The sequence below is a fragment of the Bemisia tabaci genome, chromosome 3 (assembly GCF_918797505.1).
Source record: "Bemisia tabaci chromosome 3, PGI_BMITA_v3".
Classification (NCBI taxonomy): domain Eukaryota; kingdom Metazoa; phylum Arthropoda; class Insecta; order Hemiptera; family Aleyrodidae; genus Bemisia; species Bemisia tabaci.
Window position 1 is genome coordinate 45,538,907 of NC_092795.1, and position 22,770 is coordinate 45,561,676.

General features: G+C 37.0%; 1 protein-coding gene across 1 annotated transcript in view; it reads right to left on the reverse strand.

The window, feature by feature from the left end:
* Positions 1-1,598: 1,598 nt before the first annotated feature.
* The window catches only part of LOC109030575 (uncharacterized), a 31,327-nt gene continuing 10,155 nt past the window's right edge, over positions 1,599-22,770 (reverse strand). The window contains exons 8-19 of the mRNA XM_072297599.1: positions 21,609-21,741; positions 20,480-20,649; positions 19,472-19,620; positions 14,641-14,874; positions 12,766-12,947; positions 11,693-11,925; positions 10,291-10,429; positions 9,654-9,828; positions 8,759-8,870; positions 7,716-7,848; positions 3,030-3,199; positions 1,599-1,831 (exon numbers count right to left, since the gene is read on the reverse strand). Of these exons, the coding sequence (XP_072153700.1) occupies positions 1,680-1,831; positions 3,030-3,199; positions 7,716-7,848; positions 8,759-8,870; positions 9,654-9,828; positions 10,291-10,429; positions 11,693-11,925; positions 12,766-12,947; positions 14,641-14,874; positions 19,472-19,620; positions 20,480-20,649; positions 21,609-21,741 (1,982 nt within the window). The 3' untranslated portion in view covers positions 1,599-1,679. The remainder of the gene's footprint in view (positions 1,832-3,029; positions 3,200-7,715; positions 7,849-8,758; positions 8,871-9,653; positions 9,829-10,290; positions 10,430-11,692; positions 11,926-12,765; positions 12,948-14,640; positions 14,875-19,471; positions 19,621-20,479; positions 20,650-21,608; positions 21,742-22,770) is intronic.

Below are 22,770 nucleotides of genomic sequence, written 5' to 3' on the forward strand. Positions count from 1 at the left end.
ATTTACCAACTCGGGTTAGCATAGGCCGCTAACTCAATGAGTAATAGTTTCTAATTTTTCTGTTGCGTGAAACTAAATCCTGTTTTACCAACCACGAATAGTCACAGCCACTAATCTTTTTTCTCCGTGTGAGTGTATCGGAAGTGGAAATATAGAGATCACGTCGTCTGGATTGCAATCTTTCATAAAACCTTCCGATTTTTCTTCTTTTCTTTCAAGATGATATTTTTACATGCGTTGTTCAACTTTGTTTGAATCTATAGGTATAAATATAAGCAATTTTAAGATGACTAAACTTGGCGGGGTTTACCGCAAGATAAAAATTTTCGGTCGCGAAAATGTTTTTATAATGCTTTTATAATGCTACACAAACTTTTTCTGAAAAGTTTCCGCGAAGTTACCTAAATGATTTTAAATAAAAGGATCGAAAATTTCGACGCAATATTTTTGTTCGTTCTATTTTTTTTTTAATGTAACCAAAAAAAAAAAAAAATTAAATATCATCGAAGTGTCCCAATTGTTACAATGAGGATACATATTCTCCCTTTAATTATGCTAAAATCTGGAGCAGAGAGTCAAGAATGATGATACGCAGTCCTAACAGCATTCCTACGGTCTTGTAGACGCTAATATGCGTTCCACGCCAACTGACCGGCTGCCCTACGTTTGGCGTAATGCGAGAAGTATTCACGCAGTCTCGTAGGCGCCAATATGGGCTGAGCGCTGACCGCACTGTTTGGTGCAATGCCTGAAGTATTCCTAAGGTCTTGGAGGCGCTGATATACGTTTAACGCCGGCCGCACACTGTGTTTGGCGCGATTATTCGAACTCGCGTTAGAATAATCGTGGCATCGAATAACAGAAAAACCTATCTCGTGTTTCGACAACGTACGAGCATTCCAACGTTGCCTCGTTTTTCCCGATTAAATGTTTTCTCCGAGAAAAGTTAGGAAAGTTATTAAACGCCCGACGATTGTTCAATCTTTTCACTTCCTTTTATCATCAGAAGGCAAGACATCGATGACTTGTCAACGAACTAACCCTTAAGTAGCGTTAACATTGAAATACGTTTATTTTCAAACTGTTCCCTGTTTTGCCAAACTTCTATCTTAATTAACTTCAAATAAATTTGAGCATTCCTGTAGCATATGTTAGGGTGTCTATTCGCGCAATCTTTGTGCTTTTTTTGCGCAATCCTCATATATTTTCTTCAACCTTTCGCGCAATCCTGGATTACCAAAAACGGTAGATTTCACCCGCAGATCAGTGATGGAGATTAATAGTAAAATAGCGTTTTCGAACTTTGAAAAACTGCTGTTTCTTCGACGAGGATTCGAAATTTCGTCCCTCAAAACTCCTGCTTACATATTTTTTGGATGGAGGTAAACAATAGTCTTCTTTGAAACTTTTGAACCATAAAAATAAAACAATAATTCGTTCAATGAAAATTATGGCTTGCTTACACCTGAATAAAATTCAATAAATACACTACATATGCTTCGAAATTGAAGTCCACAGCACAAAGTGAGAGTGAAAGTGACAGAATTTAAATCGGAGGTAAGAAACTCAGAGGAGATAAAATCAGAAAGCATAGTAGATCCAGTTGAAAATCTTGTAATTTAGAGTTTAGTATACGTTAGAATGAAACTATAATTTTGTGGGTCAGTTGTTTACAATTTCTAATAATAAAATACGGATTCTTTTTCAGACAAAAACTCTTTTCTTCCATTCACCCAGCGTTTGACGATGCGTGAAATTTTGTCCTTTGCCTTTTTTATCTGTGGCAGATCCTTTCCATTGTCAACAAACATATCCGCGCAATGAGACGTTCCTGAAATTGGGAAGACGTATTTTATTAATATCATGGCTAATGACCTCTTTTAATTCGGCCCTCGGTCAGAGGTTAAGATTTTTAATTCGGACTATTAATTGCAAAATTAGGATTGCGAATCCATCATGAAAGTAATCAAAGTTTGCCTTCAAACATTGTTAGGTGATAATCAGTGGCGTGGCGTGCTTTGCGATATATAGATTAGTCTGTCATTCAAACCTATGGAAAAGGATCGATTAACAGGGTGTTCGCAACTAACACTTTAATAATCGATTCTTTGCCATAGCTTCAAATGGGGAAATATTGCTTTATATCGAAGCACGCCACGCCACTGGTGATAATCCGTTTCAAGGTCTTTATCAAAAAGGAAAGAAAAAATTGGCATGGAAAGATACACGATTCCGAATGAGCTCCAGAAAGCATAGATTCATACGGAAAACAGGGCTCACGTGAAAATCGAGATACCCCCTTACATCAGAGGGCTGTTCGATTATTCGAGCTTGGAGGATGGGCTTGTTGCATAATCACATAAATGAAGGCTTTGCGGCTTGCCTAGTTCTATCGACACTAATGTACAGGAGGGAGTAGATGGCGCATCGGCAGCGCCCGATGGGTTACCGGCAACATTTCAACTTATTTTATTTTTTCCCCTCTTCCTCATTACCTGTTAGCGAAAATTTATTTTCCAAAAAAAATAATTCAAATTTGTCAATAATATGTTTACTGAAACTTTCAATTTTATTTTTGGCTATAATACAGCATTATGATCTCTCGCATACCTCTGTAAAAAATACAAAGATATTTTTCTGACTGAATTCATCAAAGATCACCAGAGTTTTGTAACTATCACAGTTTTGTAAAAATTTATGTCAACGCCTCTTTTTCATAAATTAAAGACATGAAGTAACTTTCAAGGTGCTCAATCCCCCAAGATTTGTGGTTTGAAAGAGAGCAGTGGAGGTTAGGGGTCGTAGAGCGCGAGGGAGTGCTGTAAAGCGACCTATATGTATGTAGTAACTTTCAAATATAGGATGATAAGATATGTTGGGAACGGAAATACGGCATTAGGTGAAAGCCAGATATTTTCGTGTGTATTGCTGATTTATTAGGAATTTGCCAGCCTTGAAATTAATATGATTGTTTAAATTTCTACTGTCTCGTTAGATGTGAATTAATTTGATATCTTAAAAGTACGAACCTTTAATGAAAATTGCGAAACTTCCCTTTGGGGGCTTCTTCTTGATGCCGAGAGGATTCCAGGGATCGAGGGATCCGTGGACAAAGAGGACTCGGCTGACTGGTATAGAATAACCCTTGTATTTTTTATTCGTGGCTGTGGTGGCTTCGTCTATCGTTGACGCATCAAACCTGAAAATGTCATTCCTTTATAGTGAGACATGTTGGCAAAAAAAGCAAAAAGAAATGCTAACATGAATATTAGCAGCCGCGTATCCCCGTCAATATTATGGATGTATTACAGTACTGCCGTGCTAAGGAAAAACGCCTTAAGAACCTTCAGGCTTGGTCAAATTTCCTTTGATAAAACACAGATTTTCCGGTAAACCTGGGGATCTTCTCCTTCCAATTTTGGCGCGTATACGTAGTATACCGCCTTTGCGATCGTTTCGAACCCTGCTCGATACAATAACCGAGTCCCTTAGTTCCTTACCGAAAAGTGACTACCGCGAACTTTTGAGATTTTCCAAAGCGTGTAAAAAGTTTATTTATCCATCAATAATTATGATTTAAAGTTGTTTCTCATTCTGGGGGTCGCTAGTTTATGTGCAGTGAATACCAAGAGTCTACGTTACTTGGTTTTTTTAAAAAAAGCCTAAGAATGCGACGCGCTGATTTAAAATATGCATATATAAGCAGAATCAAGCGAATTGATTCGAGGATGGCTGAGCAGGTCGGCACTCTCGGAATGAGAATCTAACTCCTCCGTTTTGTTCAAAACGTTGCTTTGACAGATCTGTAACCTCGGTTATACTGTTCAAAAGTTGGTACCCGTGCTCTGAAAAACCCAAATAAGCCAAGTTCGTGTAACTATGGTGTCATTGCCTCGACCGGGCTGTGCTGTGTTGCCAATTGTTGGAGGATAGGTTACTTGCCCGGTGGTGGCTACCGCCACTCATGATAGTGCAATCTGTGTAAGTGCAATCTGTGATGAGCCTCGAGACTCATTAGACCATTAGCTAAACGTGGCTCATACAGGAATCCACTTACCCCTCTCTTCCCCACGCTCCTGATCACTGCGTCGGCGTCTCGACGAACAATACGAAAAACAACAGAAAAAGCAACTAAATTTGAGCTCAACTTAAGTAAGCTAAAATTCAATGGTATCTAAATAATATGGAATAATTCTAAGATAAAATTTGTTAAACTCAATTTATGTTTTAATTTTTGCATCTATATATAATACTCACCTTATATATAAATATCAAAGATTAAAATGCAAAAATGATAATAGACAACCATTTTTTCCATTTAGTAAAATATAGTCCATGACCTCTTTTAATCGCATTAAACTTACAAAGACTTGGCTAATGACGGTCGCCAAGCGAGGCCGGGATCCTCAGCCCCTCGCCCAATTACTTACGCTTCATTAACCATTTCACCGTCACGCTAGGATTCGCCCAATTTTCCAAAAAAAATTGTTTCGCGAGTTTTTAGCAATTTTTTCCTTACTCTCCGTTGAAACACGAATTAAAAGAGGTCTCATTCATAAAAATCGGCCAAATAGAAGAGAAGTTACAGTATTCGAAATCCGAAGAAATCAACAAAACTTCTCCAAACAAAAAATTAAATAAAGGGGGAAAAAAAGAAATGTATAAATTACAATTTAATATGATTGACCTCAGAATGTGACAAGCAATTCAATTATAAGAAGGAGAAAAAATTGAGTGAAATTACAAAAAATTAGCCTCTTGCAAGGGACTTCCTTGTATGAGTTTTGACCTGAAGACAAGTAAATCCCGTTACATTATTAAAACGAAATTGACTCCATAGTTTAATGCCTTAGTTTCTTGAATACGATTATTTTAAGCTCTCGAAAATTTATACCAGCAATTTTACCCATGGGGTGATTTCCTGAGAGCTGATAATATCACGAATTTCTCATAGAGCCCTTCAAAAATGGCTTGCTTTTTGGGCAGCCGATTCGGCCATCAAACCGGGGTTTAAATGGAAGCTGATAATAACACAAAGCTCTGATAAAAATTTTGAGATGAGTATAGGAACGGTTTGTAAATTACGAGGAGAGGCGGGCATTCTGTTCAGCATATCGATACATAAGTATTTTCACACGTAGAATTTAATTTTCACGTCAGGGAGTCGACATATTTTGATTTTTTTTATTTTATACGGAAAATTTATGGTTTTTCGGGATTGAAATTACTTACAATTGTTTCATGAAAAATGAATGCACCCAAAATGACTATAGCATTTTGACTTTCACATACGTGCACTCACTAAATTGATTGGTAAATTCAAAGAGTGGGTACATCGACCTGGTATATCAAGTTTCTGCGATTTTTTACGGCAAATCGGTAGATTTTCGGGATGTGGATTGCTTACTTTCAATTCATGAATGAATAAAGCATGGGCATGGTTGAGCTTCTTTGCATGAAAAGACGTTTAAAATAACAAAATCAAGACATATTTAAGACAATGGACCACTAGACAAGGTACGATTTTAGGCATTCTGATACATGTTTCTTGACCAGAATTTCACGTAAAACACGATTCGCGCAACGAAAATTACCGAAATCAACTCCCAAAATAAGCCCCAAAATACCTTTAAATCGACTTTATCTTCTAGGAGTTCGACAGAATTTTTCCTTTCTTCGCTTAAATTTTTCCGTAGCACTTTTCTTCAAGAATCTGAAAAGATTTTGCTTGAGGCAGATCAAAAAACTTAAATTTGTTCGAATAGCTTTCTAGATTCACAATACACGGTCTCGTGAAGGTGCGTCGTTGACCTTGCAGTGTTGGATCGTGAATTCTCTTGTTGTGCTGCTTGCCTTTTTTGAAATCTCTGTAAATGAAAACTAAAGGGGTTGATATGTGCGAGTTAATGACGCGCCTTATCAACACATTGTGTTGGAGTTCACTGCTTGTTTTTAGATAATTTTGCTCTCAATTCCACCAAAAGTTTCTGAAAATTTGAAGGCAAAATATCCATGGTGTTCCTCAAAAATAAACATTTTATCGGAGGAAATTTGGCAACTCTCGAATGTACATACGGCGTTCTTCCTTTGCACGGCAGAATAGCACTGCATTTTGCAATAAGGATCGTACTATATTTCTGGCTCGCTCATAGAAGTTCATAACTGCAAAAGGAAACTAATAGCATAGACGTTGTTTCTAAAATGAGGCATGGATGATTTTCCTCACTGCAGAATGTTACCTGTTCATGCCTGGTCAACTTTCTCGAGAAGAATCTCAACCTGTTTAAATAAAAGAATTATGATGCAAAGTTTTAGTTCACCTGATCACTCAGTGGTGAACTCAAAAAGTAATAATGTTTAGACTTACATGATGAATTAATTTAAGTCCGTGAAAAAGTGTTTCGGTTTAAGGGGCCATCCATAAACGGCACTACTACGAGTAGTTGGCACACTCACCCATTCTCATAATGCTTCGTTTTCTCGAGTTAAAAACCTCCCTCGCCGGGCCGGATTTAGGAGGTGACCATATGGGCCGCGGCCCATGGCAGCTAATTTAGGGGGCGGCAAATTTTGTAATTTTTTCAAATGTAGGTATCAAGAAAAAAATCGGATTAAAAAAAAAATTCACGAACGAGAAAAGGCGGAAAAATCTCTCATTTCCTGAGAGTCAAAGTATAGTAATTTCTAATTTGTTCGTCTTTTGGTGATACATGTGACAGCGCCTTTCATTCGTCTAGTTGAGAGAGAAACCAAACACGCAGTCTGGCCTGGAGCGGCGCGGTGCAGAGAGCAATGATGACGCCGCGGACCTGAGATGGAAAGGAGAAGCCCTCGGCGCGGTGGAAAAACACATATTATAGCGCCTACAAGACTGAATACTTGAAAGAATGAATACTTCATGCATTGCGTCAAACGTAGTGCGGTCAGTATAGCTGTTGGCGTGAAACTCATAGTGCCTACAAGAATGCATGAATACTTCCCGCATTGCGTCAAACGTAGTGCAGTCAGCAGTGGTCGGTGTGAAACGCATAGCGCCTATAGGACTGTAGAGATACTTCACGCATTGCGCCAAACACAGTGCGGTTGGCGCGGTGGCGGAAATTAAAATCATTCAATTGCATTCATGTTTATTCCTTCATAATTTTTTCGTTCTTTTCTTATAAATGAAAGGCCTCGTCCACACAGTGATAGGTTTACGGAACTTAATTTTCGCGCAAAGTTCCGTGAACTTTTGCTAGTGTTGACAGGGCTTTCACAAAAAATGTGCCCAACACGGTGTAAACGCGTGTTATACGCCCCTCTTCCTCCGGCACGTTCACTTGATGGTTTGTATCGATGTTTCAAAACGAATAAGAAGGGGCGGCAAAATACAGGCGGCCTATGGGTGGCAAGTAGGTAAATCTGGTCTTGCCTCCCGTACACCCTTCACAAACAGCGTGGCCACGGGCCTATAACTAAAACCACTTCTTTTTCCTAAATATGTGACAGAGATCTTGTAGAAGCGATCGGAAAGATCAGTGTCATTTCAGAGATGAAGATTATCAATAATACATATTTGAAACGCATTGAAGGGAGGGAAAATGTGTGATTCCTCCGTTTATTTTTCAGATAGTATACGATATTTTGCAATGCATGTTCTGTCTTAACATTTAACAACCATGTGTTTTTGACCGTTACGTAATTCATGACCAACTCTTAATGGTGGTTAATCTTACTTGGCATTGAAGACGTCCTTGCAGAAGTCTGTGAAATAACTAATGGGAAGTTTGTTCCCGAAGATATCGTTTTTCTTGCTGGAGGTCTGGTACCAACCAAACTCGTTGCATGTTTGATACAAATATTGGCGGTCTGGAAACGATAGAAAAATTATATTGACGTAGAACTTATTTTACGACACGATTAAAAATACCATTATGTTAGAATCTCTTATAATGGGATACTCGTAACTTTACAGAGCAACAATGATTTTAATACTGTGATTGTAATACGTCTTTAGTAATTGGCTTATTGATGAAATTGCATTTATTTTCCTTCAATTTTTGAAGTTGGCTTTAAAAGGGAAATACTTACTAATATAGTAGAAGTAGTTGCTTTGCCAAGTAAAATAATAACTGAAATAATGTTTTGATTTTTCCAGGAAAATTACCTTTGCTATCCTCTCTTTTAACCTCTAGTTGATTTGTCCATATTATTGGATACATTAGTTGGTTACCCTAAATTAGTAATTACGCAAATATTTTGTTTGGTAAAGGTATTTTCACAGTTGGAGCTGTTTTACGTGCCCCTTTTGCTAGTTATTCTTGCACAAATATCGGTCGAGTTAAATGTAATATCCGCCAGGCAAGTAGTGGCGATTCTGCAGGTTTTATTGCTGCTTTTCCTCCATTTATAACCATTAAAAATATCGATTTTTGGGTGAGGCAATCGATTATGTTACATTTATTTAAATGGAAGAAAAACAATGTTGCCAACATTCAAGAGTCGTCATTGCAAAGAAAGATAAACAATCCGCTCAACTGCATAATCAAAACTTCAATAGTACATTATTAAACTGACAAACTTTAGGATTGAATGGGATTAGAACTTATTGCAAAGATCGTCCTACGTCATTTCTGTCGTGCAGATCTACTTACGACCTACCTCCTCCTCTGAAATGTTCCTCATTAACATGATTTACCAAGTATCTAGTAGAAATATATATTTACATCACTCAAACTTCCTGATAATATAGACACATGGGCACATGGGTATAACTTACATGGACAGAAAGAATATTTTGTTGTATTTAAGGCATTGACGAGTGCGGAATAATTAGCATTTAAGCAGTAATCACCGAATATTTCTTTCTTCCACTTGGCATAGCGCTCAACCTGAAAATAAAATGGCATGTTAATGAAAAGGAATTTCACGTGCATTTGGACGTATTTATGCTAAAAGGAACTATGTCGCACACGATCGATCTGCCCATACTTCTTTTTAGCGTATATTCGTCCATTTATGCTTCGCAACGCTGTCAGATCTCTTAGACCACACTGAAAGTTTTGACCCTATGATTCAAAATGAAACATTGTTGCCATCATCAGAAATGCCGATCCTCTAAGTCATATTTTTTCTTGATTTTAATAAATGCTCCAGTTTGCCTCTCGCTGTAAAACGCGTGCAATTTAATATTAAAAGCTCTCGTTGTAATTATGTTGTTTGCCCAATCATAAAGGCTCTACTCTTCGGTTTTATTTGAAAATTGTTACTTCTTTTATTTAATATTACAGTCCTGAGACCTGCAAAAAATCAAAAAAATTTCGTGAATAATACAAAAAATGTAGAGCAAAATACACCGGAAAATTCGTGAAAATAGCCCAAGAGTTGGCAAAGCCTTAAAAAACCCCCAGACCGAGTTGACACGGGTTAAATTATTAAAGCGTTTAATTATAAATGTGCGCTTCACAAAATTTCACCCAAAAAAAGACAAGAACCGCAAAAAGTGGAGACATTCCATTATTAAAGGATAGATGGTTTTGATCTTTTTCCAACAACCATTACATAGAACACTATCATTTGATTAAATTTTCGTCAATCGCATTACATTCTGCCTTCGATAGAAAAGAAATTCCACCAACTTAATCACACCGAAAAAACTGATGATGACGACTTACAGGACTTTCGATGGATTCGTCAGTCATGATCCTGCATAGTCCAACTGCATTGGCAGACACACCATGTGTCTTTGCTTCCGGTCGATAAAACGTTACCACTCCAGAGACTGTATTAGCGAGTGTTGCAAAGAAAATGGAAATATCTTTCTCATTGTTTTCCAACGGTTTGCATATACTGTGGGCAGAGAACATATTTATGTCAGGCCCATTTATTCACATGAAAAATGTGTAAGTAACTATAATTCAAATAGATTCAAATGACTGAGAAAGAAAGGCAAAGAAATAGAAAATTTAGGGTAGATACAGAAAGGAAAAGTAGTTTGATGTTAAACACACGAAAGTGAGTGAAATATCTCGATTCCGAATGGTTTTCACTACGCTGAGCGTGATTATAATTAAATTTTAAATGTCAATTTTTTGTGCATTTTCAAGTACAAAACTTTTCGTCTATCAAATTTCAAAAATTGTGTGGTCGGAAAACCCAATACATACTATAATTTTTTTTTATTCAAATTTATTTTTAATCATCAGAGGTTTGAAACTGATTATTTGCGACAGACAAGCATCAAAAATATTACTCTAATGCACGCTTAGAAGATGTTTTTTGTTCTTTCTTTTTTTTAAGAAAGGAACTTACTCGAAAAGATTCCGATATGTCTTTCTCTTCTCTGGATCATGGATGTTCTCGCTTATTTCCCGGTTGGCATTCCTGATGGCTTCCGAACATTTAGGACTGGAAATTTTTCCCAACGAGTGTGAAACTGTGTTGAAATATTCTGAAAACGAAACGTTTAGAGTTTCCTGGAATTAATAGTTGTTTTTCAGTCTTCTCGAATAGTTTCATCTCATTTTTCTTGGTGATGATATGCATTTATGCTCTTATAGAGCTGTAATTTAATTGGCCTGGTAATGTCGGAGTGAGAAAAGGCTTCCTAAAAACACGTTCTCCACGGGTCGGATGGGGCTGATACATAAAGGCTTTAGATTTGGGTCTATAAATACATCTTTAAAAAAATATCTGACAATAAATTGAAAAAATAAAAAAAAATCCATCGTAAACACAGCCGAAGATAGGAGAGACTATTGGGACCTCGTGTTTTAACTTTTCCCCCAACTCTAAACAACACCTCATTGACAGTATAAAACAAAGCATCGCGAATTCACGCTTCGCGCCATTCCGCCTTCAATTTTGCAGATGCAATACAGGCATCCATTAAGCACGAATAGTTGTATCTCTATAACGTCAACATCGCGTTGAGGTGTCTCTGTTTTGCATTTGAGACAGTGTAGGGTTGAGTTTGCTCAAGACTATGCTATGATGTGTCCAAATCAATAATTATTTTGAAAATATATAGACTTGTCTCTCAAATGCCCTCAAGGTGGAACGTCTAAATATTGGTGTATTTGGTGAGAGAGTGCTTTCGCGTCAAATTGAATTGGAATATTGGTTTAGCGACTATCCCTAGAATTCACAAGCCAAGACGAATTGACCCGATTGTCTCGGGGGGTGGGGGGTACACGTGGTGGCGGATGAAAAGAGGAGGGTATGAGAAAGTGCTAATATGTCACCCAAGAAATTAATATTTCAAAAAAAGTGCATCTCACCTTCAAAAATAAATAAATAACTTACAATATACATTAAACTTTGAAAACTATCAAAATAAACATATTTAAACATATGTGTCAATCTGACTTAACTTATGGGATTATGCGCACAAAAGAAGTCTTAGGTATCAAAGTTTCAATAAGAATTTTTTTTCTTTTCCAAACAAATGCTTGAGGAAAACAGTTTATTTTGGGTTAAATTGATCAAACACCTATTGCAATTACTTTCTCGACATGTGTTACTTCCAGTAATGAAGCAAATGAAAGAAGATCCATGGGTAACCAACAAGAGGTAACCAAAACTCCGTATTGAGTTTAAAAAATCAAAGTATCGGCGATAATGCAAAATGTTTTGATTTCAATGTAGTCCAAGAGTAGATTAGATGAATTCCTCATCAAAATCGATTTATATATACACTAGCTAAGCAGCTTACCGGGAAAATTGACTTGCGCTTGGAGGGGTGCGCTTGAGGCGACAGCAGCGTAAACCAAGTCTGGATATTTATACCTCATCCAAGTAGCCAACGATCCCGCATAAAATCCACCAAAAACAATCCATTTTGCCTTCCTAAACTTGTGTTTCTTATTCATTTCTTGGATGAAATGTGCATAGTCAGCCAGGGCTTGGTCACTGCTCAAATATTTCAATGAATCTACACTTATGTTGCTGGGGGAAAAAAATAAATAAAAATTAAACAGATTTTGATTATAGGACCATCATAATTAGTTCTTTTGGATGTTGCAATACGAATAAATGTAACGGATAAATGTAAAAAAAATTCAATTTAAGAAGAGCATTTGGCTCCAAATTGTCAAAACCACATATTTTACGAGGCTAATTGTAAGTTCAATACTTATGGACGGTCATGCTATCCTAATGTGGCACATGTATACCAAAAATTGCCTCTCAGTGCACGCGCTGATGTAGGAAAATATGAATTAAAAAATTCGGCAAATATAATTTTTTGCTACGGTATAAAAACGATTATATACGTCTTTTCTGGGTTTATGGGGGCGGAAGTAACTATAATTTTCAAAAACATTTTTTAAAGCAGCAAATTTGCTTGTTTTTCCCCTTTTAGAAACAAGTTGGCCATTCTAAGCTCATGAAAGTATGATTTGTCTGAAAACTATCTCCGCACGACAAGTTTGAATGCCAAAAATGTTGCTATACAGTCAATAATATGATAATTTTAGGGGTTGCATGGTTTAGTAACCTTGAAAGTAAACAATCCCTTGATCGAAATATCTGTTTTAAAATAACAAACGACGCACTGTGTTTTTGCCTAAAATTTCATGCATGACGTTCAAATTTTACGCCTAAACTGATATTTGAACTTACATACCTACATACGACTCCTCCTCTTATTATATTTTTAAATTTCTTCGAACATTTCTAGACGTGCGTTACATGATCTGTTTCGTATGTGTAATCTATGTACTGAAATTGTCAACATGAAACAAAATCATAATGTTGTCCTCTATAGATAATTTGTTACGGACATACTCTATTGGTTGACTAGCTCCATAGAATCGGTGTTCAATGATGAACATGTAGGCATTGTATTTCTCAGCTAGTTGAGACATAAAGCTGTGCTGGAACCAGCCTTCGCTCATTCTAGCTTGACCATCAATCATCAGAAAGGCCAGGTTGTTATCTTTGTAGAATTGGTTTCTCTCTGCAAAGCGCTGAAAAATATTTGGGAAACACGACTATTATTCATTGTTTTTGTTTTCATATTCTCCTGGTATCTATTTTGGCGTTCGACCCATTAGGTGGGAAGCAAGACACTTCACCCTATTTTTTTACCTGGTATCTAGTTTGACCAACAAATGCAATTCAAGTTAAACTTTGACTGTGTTGCTCACATAGCCTTTTAAGCACCGCTATAAATAAGACAAACGAAGCCAAAACAACATGGAGATCGAGTGAGAGAAAGGACTCACTTTGATGACGGCGTAGAGATACAACTATTCGTGCTTGATGGATGTCCGTGTTGCATCTGCAAAATTGAAAGCGCGATGGCGCGAGTTGTGAACTCGCAATGGTCCGCTTTATTCTAACAATGAGGTGTCGCTCAGATTTGGGAGAATTTTTTTAAAAAAAAGCCCAATTACATCTCTCCTATCTTCGGCTGTTTTGCTAACGTAGCCCTTGAAGCACTACTACAAATAAGACAGACAGAACCAGCACAACGTGGAAATAGAGGAAGGGAAAGGTCACGCAGGGATACAACTATTCGTACTTGATGGATGTCCGTGTTGTATCTGCAACATTGAAGGCGCTAGGGCGTGATATGTGAGCTCGCGATGAGCCGCTCTAGGCTGCCAATGAACTGTCACTCTGGTTCGAGAGAAAAGTTTTAAAAGAACCAGACCCAAAACGTATGTACGACGTATCTTTGGCTGTGTTGATACTTATGTGATTTTTTTCAATTTGATATCTTGTTCTTTTTTCAAGCAGTATTTGTAGACTTACATCTCAAGTTCGGATGCACCCGCCCTATAAAACCTGCGGGGCATGCGTGTTGTCAGCGATCTTTGGGTCAGTTTGACCCGGTCTGGGCATCTAAGGGTTAAATTTCATTATTTGGCGAAATGTAGCACCTATGTCGTTGCTTGTAACTGGACTAAGTAAACTCATTTTAATAAATTACCAAGTCCTAAATAAACTATTAGTTCAAATAACATTGCACAAAAAACTATCGGACAAACTTAAAAATGGACCACAAAAACTTTGGACCAAACGAAATTGGGTAGAGTCTGGCCATTACTAGCTTTGGAAGAGTGGCGATTGGGAAAATAAAATAAAAAAAACTTTCAAATTTGCAAGGTAGCTATTTCGCAACATTTTACTACTTTTATTAATATGACCGATCATTGTAGTCGTGCGGAATTTTTTATGATTTCGTTTTTCTTTTTAAAGATATTTTCAGAGATTATCATGCAAAAGTATATCAGATAATCTTTCCAACGAAAAACAAACTGCGGAGGGAAATTTTGAAACACTGCCTTAAAGTACGTGTTTTTATTCCACCAATTTATTTTCATTAAACGATTTCTTTAGGCGGCAGTGCAAGGAAACACAAATTGTATTAAATTTTGCAGCAAGTAGGATACTACGATTAAAACATCCATTCTATTTCACTCCACTGTAATAAGAATCGAGGAACTCCCTCTGATCACCAGATTGTTTTTTCAAAATGTATTATTTATTTTTCTTGCTATTTGCTTCGTCACCTTGCAAAAATATTTTATTTTTAATACGTAGCTTTCAAATGAAGCGTACTCATTTAATTTTTTATTTGTAATACAAAGTATTTGCGTGTTTTTCTTCCATATGTGTACGACCGATTTTATGAATGTTCATGTTGAAACCTACCTGTCTCCAAGTTTTGTTGTTCGAGGAATCAAAATTATCCAGTTTTTGCACAATCCACTGTTTCTCGTCGTCATCTTCGAGGACCGCGTCTTGGGCAAATTGTTTTGCTGTGTATGTGTCCAATCGTCTTTTAACTCCTTCAAATCCATTAAAGAAGTCCACTTGCTGATGAAAGTCATTTGCAAAGACCCTCACCAGCGTAAGAGCGCAAACCACTAAGTGAAGGTGAATCATCTAAAAACATGATTCAAGCCGAAGTCGCGATTTTTGTAAAACATTACCAGTAGAGAGGAAATGGGGATCCGAGCATCATTGTTTCTTATGGACGGGGATCCGAGAATACTTAATTGGTTCTTATGGATGGAGATCCGAGCACTAAAATGAAACATTACATTGGTTCTTATGGATGGGGATTCGAGCAATAAAATGAAACATAGATGGGGATCCGAGCTTCATTTAGTGCTCGGATCCCCATCCATAAGAACCAATGTAATAATTCTCGGATCCCCATCCATAGGAACCAATGTAATTATTCTCGGATCCCTCGTATGAATAAATAATGAATTATTTTTTGTAAAAACAATACTTAATAGATGATCAAAGTTGTACATTAAAGTAAAGGTGAAAACTTTTAGATTAAAAACTGGCAAAACTTTCACGCAAATTATCGGTCATTGTGCCTTTGATGTGATCAAATGTTTGTCATATTGTGTCGGATGACCAAAGAGCATGTCTTAAATTTTCCCGCTAAAAGTAAAGGTCTGCATTGCAGTTCCACGGAAAACATTTTGAAATCTTCATTTGAGCCATTGAGAATCAAAGCAAAACGACGGTGTAAGTCGGCAATCACCTAACTCACGCCTCTGTGTTATTTTTTTCAAGAAGAACAAATTTACATCATTTCTTGAAGTTTTTGCAGAATGGACCACTAGACAAGGTACGAATTTCAGCACTCTGATATATGTTCCGAAACCAAAATTTCACGTAGAGCACGATGTGCACAATGAAAATAATTGAAATCACTCGAAATCCTCACAACGATATTTAATGATTCTTGATGCGTGAATTCAAACCACCCGCTCATGAAAACTCAATGCTCTACGTGATTCACATCGCGCGCTAAACGTTATCATGACAGTCTCTGCGCGATGTAAAAATCTGGCAACCTCAATCTTGACGCTTTGGCCCAGCTATAGCAAATTGCCTATAGTTCGGACAACACATGGTGGGAAATGAATATTGCGCGATTATAAGAAACTTGCTGAGACCGTTGTCGTGCGCGATTTGACTCACGTAGAGCTTTGAGTTTCTTGTGAGTGGGCAGTTCAAATTCCTCGTAACCAATATGAAATGAAAAGGTTAATATCCTCGTTAGGAGTTGGTTTCAGTAGTTTTCGTTGCGCGAATCGTGTTCTACGTGAAATTTTGGTTAAGAAACATGTACCAGAATGCTTAAATTCGTACCTTGTCTAGTGATCCATTGTCTTCGCATAGAGAAGAAAAATCACGACAGTTTTAAAGAATTGCCATTGAGTAGTTTTCCGTTAAAAAAAATGAAGTATGACAGGAAGTCTGCGACGTCGTAAACCGAGTTATGTGATTGCCGACTTACACCGTCGAAAAGTAGTTTCCTTGACGGAAATCTGTCGAAAGTATGTAAGAAAATCGCGAGCTAATTTAATGCAAGGATTATTTAAAGAAAGTTGGTTTTTTGATTTTTCAAAACTGAAAAAACAGGCTTACCTTCAAAATGTATCCTTAGATTCAGATGAGATGCATGTCGCTCAAAGTGAATGGCGAATTTGCATACGTTTTGAGAGGGAACAGACAAGTGCTCCGGGGCGTTCTTTTTCTGCACTCGGTGGCGAATATTGCGGATATTTGTCAGGAAGTTCACTCAACGTGTCTTAACTGATACGTTTAGTTATTTTCCTATCCGCTTTGTTTTAAACAATATAAGTGGTCAACATTAAGGACCCCGTTAAAATGTTACAACATCGATAATATTAGTAAAGTATGTCCTCGAGATGGAAATTCTGTTAAGTGCAGATGGCTACGTGGCAATTGACTATACGTGGCAAGTTTTAAAAACTGATATCATTAGAATAAAGTGACAATATTGCCATATTAGGGTATGATTAGGATTACAGCATACAATACAAAGGGGGCTCGCTTTTTGATCCATTTAATTTTTAATGCCCGAATATGAAGTTCTGTACTCTCCAAAAACGCGAGGTTGAAACCTCCCAATTTCATCAAATTGGTAAATATGCTATGGTTAATATGCATGGTGGGAATTCAAGGATGAGTAGTCTCGAAAAATTTCACTTATATGTCTGCCCGGTAAATACACTAAAATTATAATTTTCTTCGCGTTATCAAATGATAAAATCCTAAAATAATGAGTCAGTTGTACTTGTCACTGCATCTTGTTTTGATGGAAAAAAATCCCATTAGTATGAATCAGAAGTAAGACTTAAGAGCTGTCCATTCGTCGACTTTCTGCGTCAAAAATTGAAGGTTACGTTTCAAATTGGACCCTCCTCAACCCCAGGAAATAAACGGTAATCTGTGAAATGGGATACTAGAAATAAGTTGATGAAGTTCACTATTGTCACTGTTTCTTCCGCTAATGGACCTTTAGACAAAATAGACGAAGTCAAGCATTCTGATACATGTTTCCTGACCAAAATTTTACGTAAAACACGATCTTTGCAACGAAAATTACTGAAATCAACTCCTAACTAAGATATTCAATGTTTCTTGGCGCGTGAATTCAAACTTCCCGCTCATGAAAACACAATAGTCTACGTGAGTCAAATCGCACACTAACTTTACTTTGACGATCTCTGCTATATAAAAATCTGGCAACCTCAATCTTGCCGCTTCGGCTCAGCTACAGCAAATTGTTTACTTTTTGACCGATTAAGGGTGGACAAATATTCACCGCAATACTCGATTGAGAAGCGTGCCAAAACTTTTGTGAGACGCGATGTGACTCGCGTAGAAAATAGCGTTTCTCGTGACCGGGCAATTCAAAACTCCTGGCATAACCAGTGTAAAATAACAACGTTAATATATTAATTAGGAGTTGATTTCAGTAATTACCAATGCAGGAATCGTGTTTTACGGGAAATTCTGAATATAAAACATTTATCAGAATGCTTAAATTCGTACTTCCTCTGCTGGTCCGTGTGGTGTATAGATTAGCTCAGGAAAATCTGTGACCTCTTGAAAGAAGGTCATTATGCCAATTAAGACGGTAAAGGACCATCACTGCAGTAAATTTCACAGCCAGCATTAGTTACATTATCAATGCCGCAACGGGTGCATTAACTTTCCTTTGGATCGTATTTGATAGTGATTCGATACATCGTTTGGTTCAAAATAATAGAATATAATCTCAAACAAACATTTTAGGATATCAGTTGAAAAAGCTGATAATGAGAATATTCCTAACAATTTCACTTTTCATTACTATTTTGCACTCATAAAAATAAAAAAATCGATCACAAAAAACCCGTTCTCTCTGATTACCCAATTAACTTTTGAGGCTATTTTAACATCTTTAACCAATCGACATCGATACAACCTCACCTGTTTGATGTATCGATTACGATCTTTTAGCACCTCGGTGCCTAGAGCTTGCATTCACAGCTGTAGATATTGCAACCTTGGCACCCTATTTGACACTATTTCAATAACTCGCTGACTGTGGTTTTTCGCACGTACTCTCACTTTCATTATGATACTTGAAAGATATGGTAACAACGCAAATCAAGTTAATGTATTGATTAACTCTTAATATCCACGCATTTCGAGGATATTGTGAGTGGCTGAATTTTTTTGAGCATTGCCTCTCTTTAGAATCAGCCGTCGAATAAACGGTCTTTGATAAGTGCATTGCTTATTTGTTTGTATCATTGAATGCCACTATTAAAAATTGCCTCTCTTCAGAATCAATAGCCGTCGAATAGAGTGCCTTTATTGTGTGCATTGCTTATTTGTTTGTATCATTGAGTGACACTTTTACAAATGAATAGGTATTTTGACAGGAGTCAACTGTGTGACACTTCTCAAGTACAAATTATGTATGCCAATCTTGCAATTAGTACACTTAATTTCATTTCAACGTTTCATCCGAGTGAATTTTCCCCCTCCGGATTAGCAGTTTTTCAATTCTGTTTTTAGAATTTTGTAGAATAGTATCAACGTCTCTAAAGAGACAATGTAATAATTTCATAATCAAATTGAACCAGTTTGATAAATCGGTCAAATCGATGTAATATTGCGGATGGGACAAAAAAAAAAAACTTAAAACATGAGACAAGAAATTTCGGTCCTCTCCAACCTCTATTTACTTACATTAAAATTTGAAACATCATGAGGCAATAAAATATGAAGACAACAGAGTACAACAAAGTTGATCAATATTTGAATGCGTGTCATGACTATTTTTTTTTTTTTTTAAATGTGTATTGTTTTGATTGTCTAATTTTAATTGCTTGATTTATGTAAAGCGTTTCCCTCGTCATGTATCATTAAGTTCAGAACATAATGTAGATAGATTAAAAAATAAGGTAAATTAGTGAATGACACGTAAAAAATGTTTATTCTAGTATAGAAACACACATATTTTTTAATCAATTGAGACAACACGGCTTTGATTTCATTGGATAAAGAAGGGTACCTCTGTGAATCTTGTAACTCACAATAGTTACTTGATCCTAACAAATATATTAACGTTCGCTATAAAAAACGACATTTTATATTGATTGCATTTATCGGAAGCTACATTTTTGAATGATCAGTCTCTTATTTCGGGTGGTCACTGAAAGTGGAAAACAGATTCTGCTTCGGACTCCATTTTCTTTCCGCTCGTCCATCGTCCTAAAATTCGTGAAATTTTTGCTTTTGCCTTCTTCAATTGTGGTATATCCGAAGCGTTTTCTGTGAACATATCTGCACAATGTGCTACTCCTGAAAAATTGGAAAATAATGACCGGATTACACTCAGAACGTTCATAATCTCTCACAAAAAATGGAAGAGGAGGTAGAAGGTTTCAAGGTTACGACCTTTCTTAGGCTCTCTATTTTGAAATGTGCCTCCTGTTAGAAGTTAGCTTTTTTCAAAAACCAATGTTAGTCATTAGGGTCTACACACAGTTTTATATTTTCAACTCGAATGCTGTCACCTCCCAGGCAAAGTATCACAAGCGCCATACTACGTTCAAAAAATTCCGCAGCCATTTATTAGAGAAACTGTTCAACGAATTAAGCTGTCCGAAAATTTCACTGAATTTTCTTTCTGCTGCCGATAAAATTTGGTGAAATTTTCAAACAGATTAAACCAACAATTTATTTGAAAAAAATAAAATGGCGGTGAAAATTTGTAAACGTTGCATGGCGCTTGTGATACTTCGGTCGGGAGGTGACGATATCTCTATGACTGTTAAATAATTTGCCGTCTCTTATATTATTTCAGTACCGATACATCAAGGGCGAATGAAAAGGTTGACATTTTCCCCAAAAGATCGATGTTTTACAAGTAAGTGTTCTACTAACCATCCGTTTTATGAACATTGTTGTTACAAACCTATTTTTTGTTTATCAAGTTTTATTCCTCTTCACGTTATATTGGCGGATCCAGCAAATTGGCGATATTTTTTTCTCCACCTAAACCTATGGAAATGTATCGATTCTTAGAGGGACAGGGTACTCCGACAAGAATCGATTATTTAACTCAGGGTTAAATGGAGGAAACCCGGCGTTGCCAAATTACTGGATCCGCTCCTGATCCGTTACTATTTACAAAAATTATGATTATTTTACCCCATACCTTTTACAAAGATAGAAACGCTTCCTTTGGGAGGCTTTTTCGTGATACCAATAGATGACCATGGATCGATGGTTCCATGAACAAAGATCACCCTGCTGACGTCCAAGGAAATGCCTCCGTAATTCAAGTTTGTCTCTTGAATAGACGATTCTAAGAATGAAGCATCAAATCTGTAATAAAAGAATCAAGTTAGAATAAATAATGTATTTTAAAGGTCACAATCAATATAATTATTCGTTAAATAAAATTAACTAACTAACTAATTATTTTATTTCATAAAACTTTTTAATTACATTTGTGTGGAATTGACATCACAGTTCAGAACGGTTTGATTTCTGCCATTTTCATATTAACTGGCAGGTCTCACCTTATGTAGGTCTCAATGATTGAAACTTAAGTTCATGGCATCAGCCGCGAAGAAACTCCGCAGAAGTTTATTTTTCCGCGCTTAAAATTCATTCTCATCAATGTCTATAGCCGTCTTCGGGAAAATAGACCTTTGTACACATAGTAAGAACATTTCAATGGAATTACAGTTGTCACGTGTGGTTGAAAAACCGGATTTTGAGATTCCCATCGGAAACTCTCATGCTACGAGAGGTTTAGTTCGTTTTGTCGCGGCTCTGAATTGCACGTATTACTGTCAAACGGAACTATGTGCATCAAGACATGAGCCCTGAGACCCATAAGAATATACGCGTAACAGGGCTCAGGTCATAATGCACATAGTTGCGTGTGACAGAAATGCGTCCAATTATGTACGTATCTCTGACGTGAGCTGCGGAAATGATATCTCGTGGAAATGATATGCACCATGCACCAATACGTCGGAAAGATGACGTTTAATTTAAACGTAACTTGACAAACAGATTGTCATGTTGTCATATAATTCGGGTTGCAAATCAAATTCTATAATATTAAATCACAACAGGAACGGATATGCATAACGCCTAAGAGGCCTGAAGGGCGGGGGGGGGGGGGGGGGGGGGGGGGTTGGATAGCGAATCTGTTAGGGGACGTGGCGGCGTGGAATTTCGTGCCCCCTATTCGCGTAAAAAGTTTCGGTCCTGGATTAATTTTTTTGAGTTGAAGCAGATAAAAATAAATCTAAAAGTATAACAAAATAAACCTTTTGTCGTAAACGTCTCTGCAAAGGTCGACGTAGTAATCAATACGGAGTTGATCGCCGAATGTTTCGCCCTTCTTACTAGACGTCTGATACCAGCCAAACTCGGTGCATGTCTGGTACAACCATTGCCGCACTGGAAGAAAAGTTTCATTTATTTTTAAGGATTCCGTACAAACGCACGAAGTTTGGTAGTCTTTTGCACCTTGCCAGCTTTAAGTTGCAAACTAAGATGAATTACCCGTAAGTATATGAAACACAGGTGGCAAGTGATTTTTCTTAGAATGTTTTTTCCTACCACGAGCTTACACCAAATACTTTTCTCCCACTCGTTTTTTATCCTATTACAGTTAATCCTACGAGTGGGATGAAAAAAAAAAAAAAAAAAAAAAAAAAAAAAAAAAAACCCATAAATGACGAATTAACCCCCTATGGCATGATTTTATTTCCAGGGTCGGATTGTAAGGGACACGCATCCTTGCTGTAGCTTTCGTAAAAACATAGAGTCCCAAATGTTTTCCACAGAACTTGAATATCTTGGCAATACATTTTTCAAATAAGAAAATTTACCACAGAGAGGTGACATAGAGCGTTAAATATACATATGAGTTATAATAGTGGGGCTGTCGCTTAGAGACCAATATACGCTTCGAGCTCCTAGGTCGATGACTTTTCTTTCTGTTCTATTCATGTTCAAGTTAGGACACATTAGGTTCACAATTAGGACAAATAACCTTGGGGAAAAGGCCGGTAGGTCATCTTATTCGTCGGTTTTACTGCAAATAGACAAAAAACGAAGGGAACAAAGTACTAGGAAAACTTGTGGCAGAAAAACAAACTTTAGGACAAATATGACCTGACCTAGCACCGAATCACAGCGTATAAGCTAAGAGCAGAAAATAGTTATTTTTTACGTCTCGTAACGAATTGTAACCATTGAACATTGACTTACTGGCCAAAACGTGAAACGTAAAGGTAGTTCATTACATAAATTTATGTGCGTTATCTGGGACGCAAGAACAGCAAATAGGCTAAATATGTTGAACTGTCATTGCTGCATTATTATGCGGGTTATTGACCACTCATGGTTTGTTTACCTTGGCTATCATTGAACTGGAAATGCTGGAAGCTTGCCCTTTGGTTATTCGAGAGAAATCACAGCACA